The sequence below is a fragment of the Penaeus chinensis genome, chromosome 7, assembly GCF_019202785.1.
Source record: "Penaeus chinensis breed Huanghai No. 1 chromosome 7, ASM1920278v2, whole genome shotgun sequence".
Taxonomy (NCBI): Eukaryota; Metazoa; Arthropoda; class Malacostraca; order Decapoda; family Penaeidae; genus Penaeus; species Penaeus chinensis.
This window is the reverse complement of record NC_061825.1, coordinates 43476460-43491459: the sequence shown is the minus strand read 5'-3', so window position 1 is coordinate 43491459 and position 15000 is coordinate 43476460. Positions and strand designations below refer to the sequence as shown.

The 15000-nt window shown below is 43.0% G+C and overlaps 1 protein-coding gene across 3 annotated transcripts in view; it reads left to right on the top strand.

The window, feature by feature from the left end:
- LOC125027077 overlaps nucleotides 1-14922 on the top strand; it is a 396417-nt gene extending 381495 nt beyond the window's left edge. For all 3 annotated transcript variants that reach the window (XM_047615871.1, XM_047615870.1, XM_047615872.1), the window contains exons 7-9: nucleotides 161-294; nucleotides 1187-1351; nucleotides 9402-14922. In XM_047615871.1, coding sequence (XP_047471827.1) covers nucleotides 161-294; nucleotides 1187-1351; nucleotides 9402-9500 — 398 coding nt within the window. In that variant the 3' untranslated portion in view covers nucleotides 9501-14922. The remainder of the gene's footprint in view (nucleotides 1-160; nucleotides 295-1186; nucleotides 1352-9401) is intronic.
- Nucleotides 14923-15000: the final 78 nt, after the last annotated feature.

Sequence of the window (15000 nt, the reverse complement as noted above, 5' to 3'; positions counted from 1 at the left end):
ATATGTGCGCATGCGTGAGTGCGTGCATCCGTGCGCATATATGTATGTAGTGTCAAAATGAGTGTCCCAGGGCCGCCATTAGATTCTTACAAAGCTGGCCCTGGAGGAGGCGAGAGCCCGCGCGAGCGAAGGAGCGCCCTAACCCCCGTCCTTTCCGCAGGGAGCGAGGAGAGCGCGTCCCTCATGTGCGCCCTCTGCAAGGAAAGCTTCGCCTCCGCCTGGGACCTCATGGTGCACGCCCAGGCCGCCCACATGGTCAACATCTACCAGCTAGGATCCAAGGACGCCGGACAGGTACGTATCCTGCGCGAGGCGTGGTTGGCAGGCCGTGCGCCACAACGCAGTGCACAGCTTAATCCCATCATTATCGCAGCCACATTTTATGCAATACGTTTATTGCAGGGTAGTCACCATGTGATCGTAGAATATAGTGTTAAATGAATCAGTGCAGTACACGACAGTGTGCATGTTTACAGAAGGTAGTATCTGTCATGCATGTTGATTCCGTAGTGCTCGTGGCCATCACGAACCCTACAGAGATTACATGACATACTATTATTCTTGTCGCAGTGGTCTGTGATTTACAAGGAGATGGTGACACTGATTGAGTAATGCCGATGGTTATGGCAATGACAATAGCAGTAGCATTTGTTGCCGGACAAGTTAGATAATATGATAACCATCATTATAATGACAGTAATAATGGCTACTGCAGCTAATGATACTGATGCAGGAAGTGAGTAAACGCATGAATAGTAGCCCTTCCGCATAGCCACCTCACAGAACGACCTCACAGTATAATTATTCGACCACACAATCCACTCTCCACACACTCAACTTGGCCACATGCGAGTAGAGCACGTCATTTAGCACACAACAGGCTGACGGCTTCGCTCCTTAGGCATCGCACCCTGGCACTGCTTTAACATCAAGCTTCCTGACGTTAATGCATGGGGAATATAGCCCTGTGTCAGATGAGGATATACATACATTATACATGCGCAAAAGCTGTTGTGGGAAAATGTGTATATGCGTACAGTGTTTACCTTTATGTGTGTTTTGCCATGGTGATGGACGTTGATATTTGGTTGACATTCTTGTGGAAATTAGCATCTTGATTGTTATTCGTTTGCGTGAATTTAACCACAATAGGCAAAAAAGTGACTTTTGTCTTCCCCGCAAACAGGACAGCGCCGCGTGCAGCACCGCGGGCGAGAGCACAGCGGGAAGCACAGCCGGCAGCGACGTGGGCGTGGATATGGGCGGCGTTGACATGACCGGCGAAGCGGGCGGGGAGGCAAGCGACTCCAACCAGACAGAGGAAGAACCACGCACGGAGCTCCCCAAGGAGGTAAGGCGGAGCAGGAGGAGAGGGCGCTGAAGGAGGAGGAGGGAGGAGGAAGAGGAAAAACAGGAGCTGGGAAAATAGGAAAGGGAGGAAGAGGTAGGGAGGAGGAAAAGGAAGAATAGGTTGGAGAAAGAGAAGGAGGAGAAGAAGGGAAGGGAGGAAGTTGAGGAGGAAAAGAATGGGGAGGCGAGATGGAGGAGGAGGAGAAGAAGGAAAGGGAGGAAGTTGAGGAGGAAAAGAATGGGGAGGCGAGATGGAGGAGGAGGAGAAGGAGGAATGGGAAGGGGAGAGGGAGAGAGAGTGGGAAATGGAGGAAGAAGAAGATAGGGGAAAGGGAGGGAGAATAAAAGAGAAAAGGGAGAGGGTAGGCATTAGGAAATGGAAAGAGGAAAAGAAAAAAAGGGTTAATATAGTGCGAAAAATGACAGAAAGTGCCTGGGTCGAACACGAAAGAAATGGCCGGAAAAAGAACCGAAAGCAGACCGTAAAATCACCATAGGGGAGTGACGTAAAAAAAAGCGTAACCTGCATTTACATATTGCCTCCCTCGCCCTGTCAAAAAAAGCTTGTAAAAAATCTTCCACGAAGCCAGATGGGAGTAAAGCAACTTTAAGACAACGTCGCGAAAAGGGAGGAAGGAGAGTGAGAAAAAAAAGGATGATGAAGAAAGAGGAGATACCTGCGACAGGTAACAATAACACATCACGACGTTTACAACAATAGTTAATTACTTCAAGCACTCCAAGATTATTATTTTATTTCATTTATTTATTTATTTATTTTTTACTTTCTGACATTTCGAAAAGAAATGAGGAAGGGGGAATGGAGAGGGGGGAATTGGGTGGGGGGTGGGGAAGAGAGAGATCGACGGTGCATTCGACCAGAGGGATTAATAATTCTTAAGATATTAAGCTCCTCCCCCCACCCTTCCCCTCACCCACCCCTCCCCCCTCTTTTTCAACAGCCCTCGAAACTAATAGGAAACGAAGCGGGCGTAATGCAAGGTAATATTAGCCCAATGCACCGAGAGGTTAGAATCTCGTTTTTATTACGCGCCTGATGGGCCTTACTGCACGCGCGATGATCTCGGAGGGGGAGGAGGGGGGGCGGGGGCTCTACGGTTAATTTTTGAAAGTGCAACACTCCGGAATATTGGGACTCAAAAATATTGCACGGGTTCCAGGAGCGCCTTTTGGTCGCGGTGAAATCTGTATCTCAAAATGTATGTCGGAGGAAAGGCAGAATGTGGCCATTAGTCTCGCTCCTCGGCGGCGGCGCGCAGGCAGCCGCGTTTTCTTTCTCCGTTTTCTTTTATTTTGTTATTCCGTTGAAATCTTGCTAATTTATATATAAATAAATATATATATATATATATATATCTATATATATATATATATATATATATATAATGCGTGTGTATATGCACATGTGTGTGTGATTGTGTGTGTGTGTGTGTGTGTGTGTGTGTTTGTGTTTGTGTTTGTGTACATAAGTATATACATAGATATGAATATTTACATACATACATATACATATACTCATATATACTTATGTAGATATATGTAATATATATGTTATATATAATATATACATATGATATAATATATTTATATATGTATGTATGTATGTGTGTATATAATGTTCTCATTTCGTTTGTTTTGTGAACCTTTCAGTCGACGTATTAAATTCCCGTACCAATACACATAAACTCAATTCATGAATTTTGAACGTTTCTCTTCGCCCGTGCTTGCGTTCCCCGTTCCCAGAAGACGAGTAAATCAAGAGCTGGTCCCGGGATGCGGCCGCGGCACCGGGCGCAGGCGGCGGCTCAGGCGAAGATGAAACCGACCCCCCCCCCCCCCACTAACCCCCCTGATGCCCACCCCGATACCCACCCTCACACTCCCCATACACACGCAACCTGCTCCTCTCTGCCTCCCTCATCTTCTATCCCATTCCCTCCCCACCGAACCCTTCCCCACACCCATGCCATACCCCACCACCTTCCCCATTCCCCACCACCTGCCCCATTCCCCACCACCTGCCCCATTCCCCACCACCTGCCCCATTCCCCACCACCTGCCCCATTCCCATTCCCACGGCGTCACCCCCACAGCCTCACCCCCACACCCTCCCCGCAGCCCCACAGATCTCCCCGCCGCCATTGTACTTGTCTGTGGCTGCTTCCCCTCCTTTCATGTCCGCCGATGTCTCTCGCCACTCGACGTCGCGCCGCCCACGCCCTCGCGCCGGATGCTTATTACTGGGGCCGTTGTTTGTGATGTCTCGTTTGGTATATAAGTATAATATACCATACGCCAAAGACACACGAACGCACGCATAGTATTTGTATATATATATATATATATATATATATATATATATATATATATAAATAAATACAAAATAAATAATATGTAGTTATTATGTGTGTGTGTGTGTGTACACATACACATACATATATCATAACTATATATTATTTATTTTTCGCACACTCACACACACATACATATATATATTATAACTACATATTTATTTTTGCATTCGTTTTTCGGTGTCATGGCACAGCAGTCAGTCCGTCGGTTGATTAACAGAACTTTCTATTTATATCAAATTTATAATTTTTTTTCACGTATCAGTTTAGTTCAATCCTTTATTTTCCGTCCCGGCTTACTGAGCAGGAATTGAAAAGATTTGAAACATTTGATAAATGATCCTAACATTATATTTGGAAAAATATAAGGATATATGTGTTCTAACACATCTGAAAAAAGGGAATAATCACAAGTGTTTCCGTATCCCGTGTTGTTTGGCTTGAATGGGTGTATCACAAGGCATTTGAGGGGGCGTGCAAGTGTTTGCCTCGGTTTGTCATTCCAGAGTTGGCAAGCTTCTACATCGTTTCTATGACTTGCCAGTAGGCCCGTCAACCAGGCTTTTTTCCTGTGTTTCAAACTTCACAGTGTATTTTTTTTGTTACTTTTTCTGTTGTCCAGGTGTGAATTGGTAGTGAATGATTAGATCAATTATTAATGCAAAAACTAATCATAATGTTTTATTCCACAGCTTCCAGGCCATTGCACGTATATAATTGAAACCGTTTGAGTCCCGCAGATTTTACGCCCCAGTGCTAACTAATTGAGAAATCTTGTATCATACCGTATACGATTTATACTCTTTATACCAAATAGTTTTAAAAATTATACCAACAATAGGAAGTATCTCTCTGCTGTATGTGATAAGGAACAATTATATACACATTCACGAGTTCTGCATCATAGCATTATGAGATACAGATATCTAAAACTCATATGGTAAAAGCACTTAGATCCCTGGGGATTAAGCGCACAGTACTGGCATCTCCCGAAATAACGGAAAATATACGTCATCTTGTGCCCCCCGTTAATTCCCGTAGATTTCGATGGCTTAGCGTAAATGCATTATCGCAACGCACTAATAATGTTTTCTCCTAAGTGTGGTGAGGGATTCGGGTTGAATGCGAGGGAAGGATACTTTCAGTGGAGAGCTGATTTATGTGTGTGGGTTTGCGAGATGGTGAACATTTGATGATGATGAGGGTGATACTATTCATGCTGATGATGTTGATAGTAGTGTTAATATTAATGATGGTAATGATGATAGAAGTGATGTTATAATGATTATGATAGGAACATTAATAATGACTCTGATAATGATGAAAGTCATAATGGTAATAATTGATAATTTTGATAAGAGTGATAATGATTATAGTAATAATGATGATAATAATAATAATAATAATAATAATAATAATAATAAAGATAAAAATAATAATGATAATAATAATAATAACAAAGATAGTCATAATGATAATAATGATAATAACAATAATAATAACAATGATAATCATAATGATAATAATGATAATAATAATGATGATAATGATAATGAAAAAATGATCAATGTATGTTAGAGGAAAGGCAGAATCTAGCCATTAGTAATAATAATGATGATAAATATAGGGATTAATGATAACAGTGATAGCAAAAATAATAATAATGATAATACTAGTGATATTGATAATTATAATATTTTATCATAATAATAATAGAAAACAATAATGATGATAATGATAATTATCATCATCATGGTAATAATTATGATAATGGTAATAATGATGATAATAATACAGATAATAGTAATGATAATGATAATAATACAGATAATAGTAATGATAATGATAATAATATTAATAATGATGATGATAATAGTAAAGAAAACGATAACGATAACTGCAACAGCAACAACGACATTCGAATTCAAGAAAATGACAAAAACCGGCGGAGTAGCAAGTCCTCTCCGTGGACACGCCGCGCTCCTCCCTTGCGAGCCGCGTGGCCAGAGCGAGCAGCAAGCAGAAGCGAGCCGCAAGCAGAAGCGAGCCGCAAGCAGAAGCGAGCCGCAAGCAGAAGCGAGCCGCAAGCAGAAGCGAGCCGCAAGCAGAAGCGAGCCGCAAGCAGAAGCGAGCCGCAAGCAGAAGCGAGCCGCAAGCAGAAGCGAGCCGCAAGCAGAAGCGAGCCGCAAGCAGAAGCGAGCCGCAAGCAGAAGCGAGCGGCAAGCAGAAGCGAGCGGCAAGCAGAAGCGAGCGGCAAGCAGAAGCGAGCAGCAGGCAAAGGCCAAAGCGAACAGCTGAGTCGGGCGGGCAGCAGCTGTCACCGAGCACTCCATGAATCTTGTACAGCTGCGCGCACTCAGTGATCACCATAGATCCCTCGCCCTGTAATGGACTGTACTCCTGGTGCGCTGTAGCCCTGATCACCCTCCCCGTGTTTACCCATCAGCGAGGGAGAGCGAGGAGACAGCGTGCAATCTGCAACCGCGGTGCAATGATACAGTGATACGCTAGCATTTCATTGACCTGAATGTCCCGGGCGGTGGCGTCACCTCCTGCGGGGGGGGGGGGGGGATTCGCCAGGGGGGGTGTGGGCGAGGGTCCTCTGGGGCCGGAGCTCTGAGCTTTTCAATCTCTTTCGCTACTTGAGGATTTCTACAACTCCCTCCCATTCCTCCTCCTTCTACCCTCCTCCCATCTCCTTATTCCTTCCTCCTCATTCCTCCCTCCTCCCTCCCTCCTATTCTCCCCTATCCCCCTTTATCTCCCTTTCCTTCTTCCTTTCTTCCCCCCTTCTCTCTCTCTCTCTCTCTCTCTCTCTCTCTCTCTCTCTCTCTCTCTCTTCTCTCTTCTCTCTCTTTCTCTCTCTCTCTCTTTCTCTCTCTCTCTCTCTCTCTCTCTCTCTCTCTCTTTCTCTCTTTCTCTCTCTCTCTCTCTCTCTCTCTCTCTCTCTCTCTCTCTCTCTCTCTTTTCTCTCTGTCTCTTTCTCTCTCTCTCTCTCTCTCTCTCTTTCTCTCTCTTTCTCTCTTTTTCTCTCTCTTTCTCTCTCTCTCTTTCTCTCTCTCCCTCTCTTCCTCTCCTTCTCTTTCTCTCTTTCTCTTCTCTCTCCCTCTCCCTCTCCCGCTCCCGCTCCCGCTCCCTTCTCTCCCTCTCCCTCTTCCTCTCCCTCACTCCCTCTCCCTCCTCCTCTCCCTCACTCTCTCTCCCTCTTCCTCTCCCTCACTCCCTCTCCCTCTTTCTTTCTTTCTTTCTTTCTTTTTGTCTCTTTCTCTCCTCTCTTTCTCCTTCCCTCCTATTTCCTCGCCTTTTCTCTCTCTCGTCATACAGCCTTCCCAGTCAGAGTGCCAAGTCCTTTTGGCACTGGGTCGTAGGAGTGCCACCCAGCTGTCTCGGGCGGGAAGGAGCGCAACTCAGCCTTCGTCGATATTATTGCGCGCTTCGACTTCTTGACTTGCAGTTTGTAGAGAATAAATCTAAGTGGGAAAAACAAAGGAGAGTTAATGCGTCGTTACTTGAAATTAAAAGATGTTTATTTAAGGCATGTAGCAGTTTGTAAAGTATACACCAAGATTTTTCATACATCTTGGTATTGGTATCACCGTCGACTAAAGATAGATATGATTCAGAGGCTATTTTTCCCAAGCCAAGATCGTTAGCATGATTACGCAAAACTAGAAACCTAATTAATATATGCAAGTGAAACATCTTCATAAAAAAAAGCACTTGTAATAATAAAGAATCCAATGCATATCATCCCAGAGACCCTCACGGCTACCGCTCTCACTCCACCTTCCCATCTCTGTTCGGAGAGGCTGTCAAACTCCTCTGCCGCATCCGTTCCGTCGCTCGAATTAGTATGCAAACCGATAAATCTAAATTCAATGCCGGGGGTTGAGCTGTATGTATAGTGGCGAAGGAACTGTAGGATGCGGCCATTCCCTCGTATCCATATTGTAACGACGTCTGAAATGTACTGAAATTCGTGCTCTTGTGAAAGGAGCGATACGGGCGGCCGGGGAGGGACGGGGAGTGATAGAGCTAGATAGAATGTTGAACTATGCGGTTTCGCCCAACTCCTGTTTCAATACCAATAATTCCTACACCCTCCTCCTCCTCCTCCAACTACTCCCCCCTCCTTCTCTCCCCATCCCTCCCCCACCTTCACCTCCCCTATCCGTCCCCCTCCTCCTACTCCTCCCCCCCCCCACCACCACCACCCAACAACCGCCCCATGTTGTCGATATTATTGTACATATTAAACAGACGATCGACCATCGCTCGTGGTCTTAGATGTACCATACCTAAGTCTACCTATTGCATAGGGGATTCTGACGCAGTGCAGTAATATACTTCACAAAAAAAAAATTCAGTTCGTGATTGGAGAGAGAGAGAGAGAGAGAGAGAGAGAGAGAGAGAGAGAGAGAGAGAGAGAGAGAGAGGAAAGAACAATCCATATTTGTATGCCGAGTAATTTCGCCTTGGCCCATTCACCGCGGATTTCAATCATGATGATGAGCATCAGTTTCTAATAAGAGCATCCCCGCTTAAATCAGTCCGGAAACGTAAACAAAACACAATACACGGTTTTCAAATGTTGCGCTACTTACATACTGCGCAATATGTTTGATATGGTGTTTTCATTCTGACATTTTATTGATTTTGTGATGAATTATGAAATATACTGACGTATTCTGAACCTGGCTGTACAAATATAACAATAAGATTATCGAAATACGAATATTCCAGGAATGGTTGTTCGGTTACGCCGTTCATATGTTTCGTTTAAAGATAGTCTGCTGATACGGTTCAATTCGAAATATATTTAACCTTGGGGTGTCTTCGAGCTACGTAAATGTATTTGGCGGAAAACAGACATTTAGAGATAACATGTGTAGATAAAGATCTAGGAACAGGGTTGCTAATTTGATTCATTCAAGTTTAAATGTGCAAATAAATGAAGCACTCCGTGATGCGTTATATACAAGGTAAACGTGTGTCTTTCTTTCTTTATCTCACTGACTCACACAATCGCTCTCTGTCATTCACTCACTCACTCACTCTCTGTCACTCGCACTCTCACTCTTTCTACCATAAATAAATAGAAAAATAGATTTATTGATATTGAATGAAATGAATAAGATCCAGTGCCCTTAGGTGGTCCCTTGACACTTATAAATTAAGTCTTCTTCAAAGAGACATTGTTGTGAGTGATAAATGAATATGAAAATTCATTCCCTGTATTATGTGTTATTATTGACGTCTGTAAAAGTTATTAACTGATTGTGTCTTCCCTGGAATTGTTGCATTGATTTCAGAAATTTAATCGTATGTAAAGGTTGACAGGTTGACGGACTGATTGACAGGTTGATTAATTGGGTTGAAGTATAAATGAGGAGACATAAATAGATACAGATCAGTTTCAGTTATTGCGACATTAGTACTTGTTGCTTGATCTAAATCATTTTTTTGCAAGCTATTGATTAGATAATAATTGTTTTGTTTTTTTTTTATGTTTTTATGAATTTACACTCAATGTATACTAACGTTAGGGAACAAAATTTCAGGTAATAACTGTAATGAACCAAAATATATATAGGTAGATATACCTTAATAGAGAATTGAGAATATGTGTAAATTGCCTGGCCTTTGTTTCCCCTTGACTAACGGGCGTTTGCCTTGCAGAACGGCGTGGGCGCGGGCGAGGAGGCCGAAGGCGCCAGCGACCTCATGAACGGCGCCTCCCCCCCGACGCGGCAGTCGGAGGCGGTGGCGACGCAGTGAGGCCCCTCCGCCGACCGCCTCACCGACCGACCGACCAACCACACCTGCACCAGCCCCCAACTCCACCTCTCCACCTCCTCCACCTCGACCTCCTCCACCTCCGACACCTCCTCCACCCCAACCACACCACCACAACCACAACAAGCGAGACGACAGCTCTCTGTTGGCCGCAACACCTCGTGGACGAAATGAAACAAGAGCGAAAGGAAGGAAGAAAGAAAAGTTAAAAAGTCGAGTTTTCAACGACGCTGACTGCTGTTGGATGCAATCTTAGCAATGTGGTTGATGGGATTATGGCTTCTCGTATTTTCATAATAATACTAATAAAAAAGAATATTATATTTTTACGAAGCAGAGAAAAAAATCCTAGTTTCAATTTCTAAATACTCGCTGATCATTTCCATCAATACGTAGTTTCACAAATTTGATGAAAGAAAAAAAACTTGGCTGAGACTTCGATTTCGAAGGTGGCATCCCCCCCCCCCCCCTTGCGAGAGCCATCAAGCACCGCAAGCAGTCTTCAGGTCGGCTCAAGATCACCACAAGCACAACCGCCTTACTTAAAGACTGACTGAACGACTCCACAACACGAGAAGGACTCCTGCGGGGGTGTTGTACTTCATCTCTTTTTCGAAAGGTATAATGATCTCCCCCTCCCCCCGCCGCCATCTTTAACACTATCAGTTGTCGGATGTAATTTAATTAATCTAGCTTAGATCCGAGATTAGATATCCAGACAGCTGACGGGTTAATGTCTTCTGGTTTTCGAGAAAGTGTCGGGGCAGGCGGGCAGTGGACCTCGCGCGTAGGATCGAGCCAAGGCCTGTGTTGTTGTGATTCTCGACTCCATCGGCAGATGGGTGCCTTCACCTCATTCAAAATACAGATGGTTTCTCTCATGTGTAAGTCTTCAGCGTGGTCTCGTACCACCACAGGTCTGCTCTAGTCCCGTATGCTAGTCTTCTAGTATTTCAAGTAAAAGTGTATTGTAGACATGAAATACAAAACCGGATGATGTGTGGTCATTATGGTTACTACGGCGACTCTTCCTCCTGTAGTAAAGACAAGGTGAAGGAGTACCACATTGGTGATTGCTTTGTTTATATTGTAAACCTGTATACTTAATTTCCCATTGTATCTATGTAAAATATGTTGAGAATATGGATATTTTGTTGTATAGATTTAAAAAAGAATTGTTTTCATTGCGATAAGGACATTTTGTTTCATAGTGGCAATATTTGTTAAGCCTCTTTATAACGTGGTCACAATAGGCGTCAGTATTATGCGAGAGGATGCGAGCAATCATTCAAATGCTGTGATGTGAACACTAGGGTAAATTTTGTCACTTTGAACCATATTAGACTACGTCTTAGAATAGATTCTTTTCATATGAATCTTTATAGAGTAAAGATTCTCCTATCAATCAAAGTTTAAAAAAAAGACATGTTGTTGTAGAGATCTGTTCCGTACGTTTCCTTAAAGCAACAACGAAGACCCTAAGCCCGGACTCTGCACACAGGGAACAGGGACCCCCCAGACTCTGGTCACGTCTCCTGGATCTGAGCATTGGTCTGTCTTGCACGTGACTAAGAGAGAGCCTGAGTATATCTTTCAGCAGCTGTATAACGAGGCCATATCAGTGGATTCCACGTGTGACGTAAGACTCTTACCTGATCGTCGACGGCGAGGGCCCGAGGTGGCAGGCAGCAGCGACGAAGACGCGCTGACCTCGCCGGGATCATGTTGACAGAATGACACTGTGCAATCTTCTAGGTAGTATAATGACGTAATGCTTTCAGGGTGCTATTATTGAAGTAACAGTCAATTGGTATTTTATCATCTTGCTGAAATTTTGATAGAAGTCATTATAGTTGTTGGAAACAGTAGTTAAGATGGATATAGAAACTATTTTGTAAGTGTTATATATATATTGCAATACATATCATGGAGTTAGATGTTAGGATAATGGAGGCCAGTTGGGAAGGGCCGTCGGGACTTCGCATGACTGGCACTCCATATTTTATAGGGGAGGGGCTCACTGTGCCAAAGATATGCCAGGACGCACTTAGTAGCGACAAGAGTTAAAATCAGATACTACAACCAAATCCCACCAGACGTGACGACAACTATTGCAGATGTCAACATCTTCCCAGGATCTGCTAAAGAAGTGATCAAGATGTCTTTTATTCTTCAAACAACTCTGTCTTTCCATATATGATAGACCCTTGGATGACACAGGTAGATGTTGCCGTTAAACTTCCCGGTATTGGATAATCAGACAAATTATCTGGCGTTTCTTTCTCGTAAATCCTTGAGAAGGCAGTGAAAGCTCCTAGTGACTTACGCCTGCTAGGGGAGGAGGCGGCAGCACCTTGTACGACCAAGCAAGTGACTGAACTTTGGAGCTCAAGTGCTCCGACAACTGGACCTGACAACTTTCGACTATGTACACTTTGCACTGCCGCTCATGACTAGTGTAATTACCAGTCGGCTATCAAAAGTATTCGCTCAAGTGTTGATCAGGCCTCAAGTATCGTGTAAGAGTTCGGGCCCAGCATGGAAGAGACCTCTGCTTACTGAGGAAGAAGACGTTTAGAAGATCGTTAAAGATCGCCTTCGTTTTGTGTACAAATCTCCCAAATGATCTGTGAAGACATGGCTTTGTTGGTTGTTTAAAGGATAACTTTAGAATTAGGTACATATCATCAATCATGTCTTTGTCTTAGAGTTGTGGTTTGATCAGCTGTCTCGTACCTAGGATTCTATGTCACTAAGAGGAATTTTCTCTGTGTTGTGAATAGGAAAATAAACCTTACTGGCTATCCACCCTTGGCTCTAGACAGCTGGTTTGGTCGCATTTAGTCTTAGCATCTATGTTCATTTGGAATTTGGACTGATCCCCTTTTGTAGGTGTTAAGAGATAATGACAATAACTTGATGAGTTAAGGTTGTTCCTCATCTCAGGTGACTGTTTATGCAACGGAAGTACAAGTACGGTACGTGCATAATACACAAATCTCTTGAATGAGTGAACTACCTGTACTCAGTATGATGTTATTTAGAATTGTGATTGACTCTGGAGTCTGTAGCCTCTTTTCACATGAAGTTGACCGAGTTATTCGTTCAATCTTTCTTACTAGTCATAGGAATATATCATCGAACTTTTCCCAGTGTGATGAGATCTCCAACTCTAGACCTTATCAGGATGTTAGGTGAGTTGATTTTCCTATTCAAAAATAACACAGAGAAGATGAACTTTATTTTGCAGTGCATTTAAGGTCTGGCGTTCTCCGAGCTCCTCACAGATGGCTGTTGTCTTTTATCATGTAACCAGATAGGACTAATGGATAGGGACAACTAATTCCTTCTCTTAGTTAATCCCTGTAGACGTGCTGTAGCGTTACAGCATAGGGTAATATCATCTAAGTTAAGCTAGTCTTTAGTACTGTAACTCAACATTTTTACATGACCACTTATATGAAAGGAATTCGCATAAAGGGGTTTCCTGTTTGAAACATAAAAACTAAACGGTTATGCACTGGGTATAAACACAAGTGTGCTGGTCGTGGGGGTTTGGCAGTGATAGCTATCCTATTCGTAATGCTGTAGCAGCTGGCCTTGTGGATGTGGAAGAGTAAGTGTGACCTTACTCAAACACTCCACTAGATGGCTTTTGGTGAGGTGGCACATTGAGAGTAATGTTACCCTACGCTTTAGCAGATCGCTTTAGAGGTGTGGCAAAATCAAATATTGCCTTACACTTCACCAGATGGCCTTGGACTCGTGGTGAATTAAGTCTTACCATTACTTTATTCTCCACCAACTCTTTGCGAAGATGTAAAAAAAAAAAAAAAAAAAAAAAAAACCTATCCCTCACTACTTCAAGCTACTACTGTGGAGGTGACAGGCGGCCACAAGCTTACGTGCACTTCAGCAGTTGATTACTGAGATCTCGTGGTCCTTTAAAGACCTTATCCTGCAGATGATGGAACCAGTAAGCCGTAGACAGTAGAGCCGTTGAGTGTGGTAGTGTGAATCAAGCCACCTACACTTCGTCAGCCGAGTAAGGAGGCGAACTGATGCCTGAGCACCTCACCAGCTAGGAGAAGGAGCATGGAAGTGCCTCTCGACCATCTCGCTCAGATTCTTTTCAGCTAAACTAAACAAACAAAATCAGAACTTCATCTTTACATTCAGTGTTTGGACGCTTATGACTCAACGGATGGATCAAGTTTGTACCTCTTAGTAACCCCTTCATTGTTAGGGTGGTTAGTACTGGAAGAACGACCCAACATCTCAATTATGTAACCCACTGATTCCTTGAATATAATTTGAATAGTTTTATTTTGATTTAGATCGCTTGCGCAAGGTGGCAGTGCCTGTACCTTGTTACCCGCATATAGTTTGAGACGAATAATTATCCTGTCTTCAGTGTTTGTCTCTTGTTTACTTTGTGAGTATAAACAATGCTTCGATGAGATCATTAATGTAATTTCATTTTTTCTCACACATCGACTCATTAACGAACTGTGTATTTCTCTATGACAAATTCACCAGCCTTGGAAAGCTTTGTCGCCTAGTTTTTGCGTTATCTGATTCTGAAGTTATTTGCTGGTTGGCTGGCTCCTAAAGTTCAGCACTCTTTGGTACTCTCAGCAATAAAGTGGGATGGTGAACTTGCTCCCTGCAATACGAGGTGGGGTTCAAGTAGGCTCGTCAGACAGTAATCAACCTTGTATTTTCCCAGGATATATGAGTACATTTAATGTTGTTTTGCAGAGTTTTGCAATCAAAGTACCTTCCATCATGTGAAATTACTTTTTGATTTAACATGGGAAGTCACATTGGACCAGAGATCTGTATATCCTAGTAAAGGGTACCAACACTGATAGGTGGATGTATATCCTAATACTAAGGAACATCCCTGAATAACGAGTCTGCTTTGCCCTCATGTGGAAGGAAGACCGGGATTCAGATCGCCCTTTTCTCCTAAAACGAATCTACAGCACCGGGAATCAGATGTTGTGTATCCTGGCAAGGGAAATCCACACCTCAATATCAGAAAGCAACGCCAGATGTACCTTACCTATTAATCAGTCATTCTTGAGTTGATTTGTATTTATTTTTTTGAGGGCATTTAAAAAGATATATATTCTTATTTTATTTCTCTAAATCTCGAGTTCCCCGAAGAAGGACGATTTTTTTTATATAAACAGTATATATCCTTTTAAAGTCGTTCTCTTCTAAAATGTAAATCTGATTAAGTGGAATTTATTTTGATCTGTATCTTTTTATTTGTGAACCTGTCATTCAGGACCTATTGTTGTTTGGCGGTGGTCATATTTATATACAGTACCGTGTTAAGTGTATGTTATTATAATGAATGTTTTGTAACAGTTGGAAAGTAAAAATTGTTACGACAGATTGTGTTTCTCTTCTCTGCCTTTATTGCCCCAAAGAAACTACAGTAAGGTAAAGCCTTTAGCTAGACAAATATACG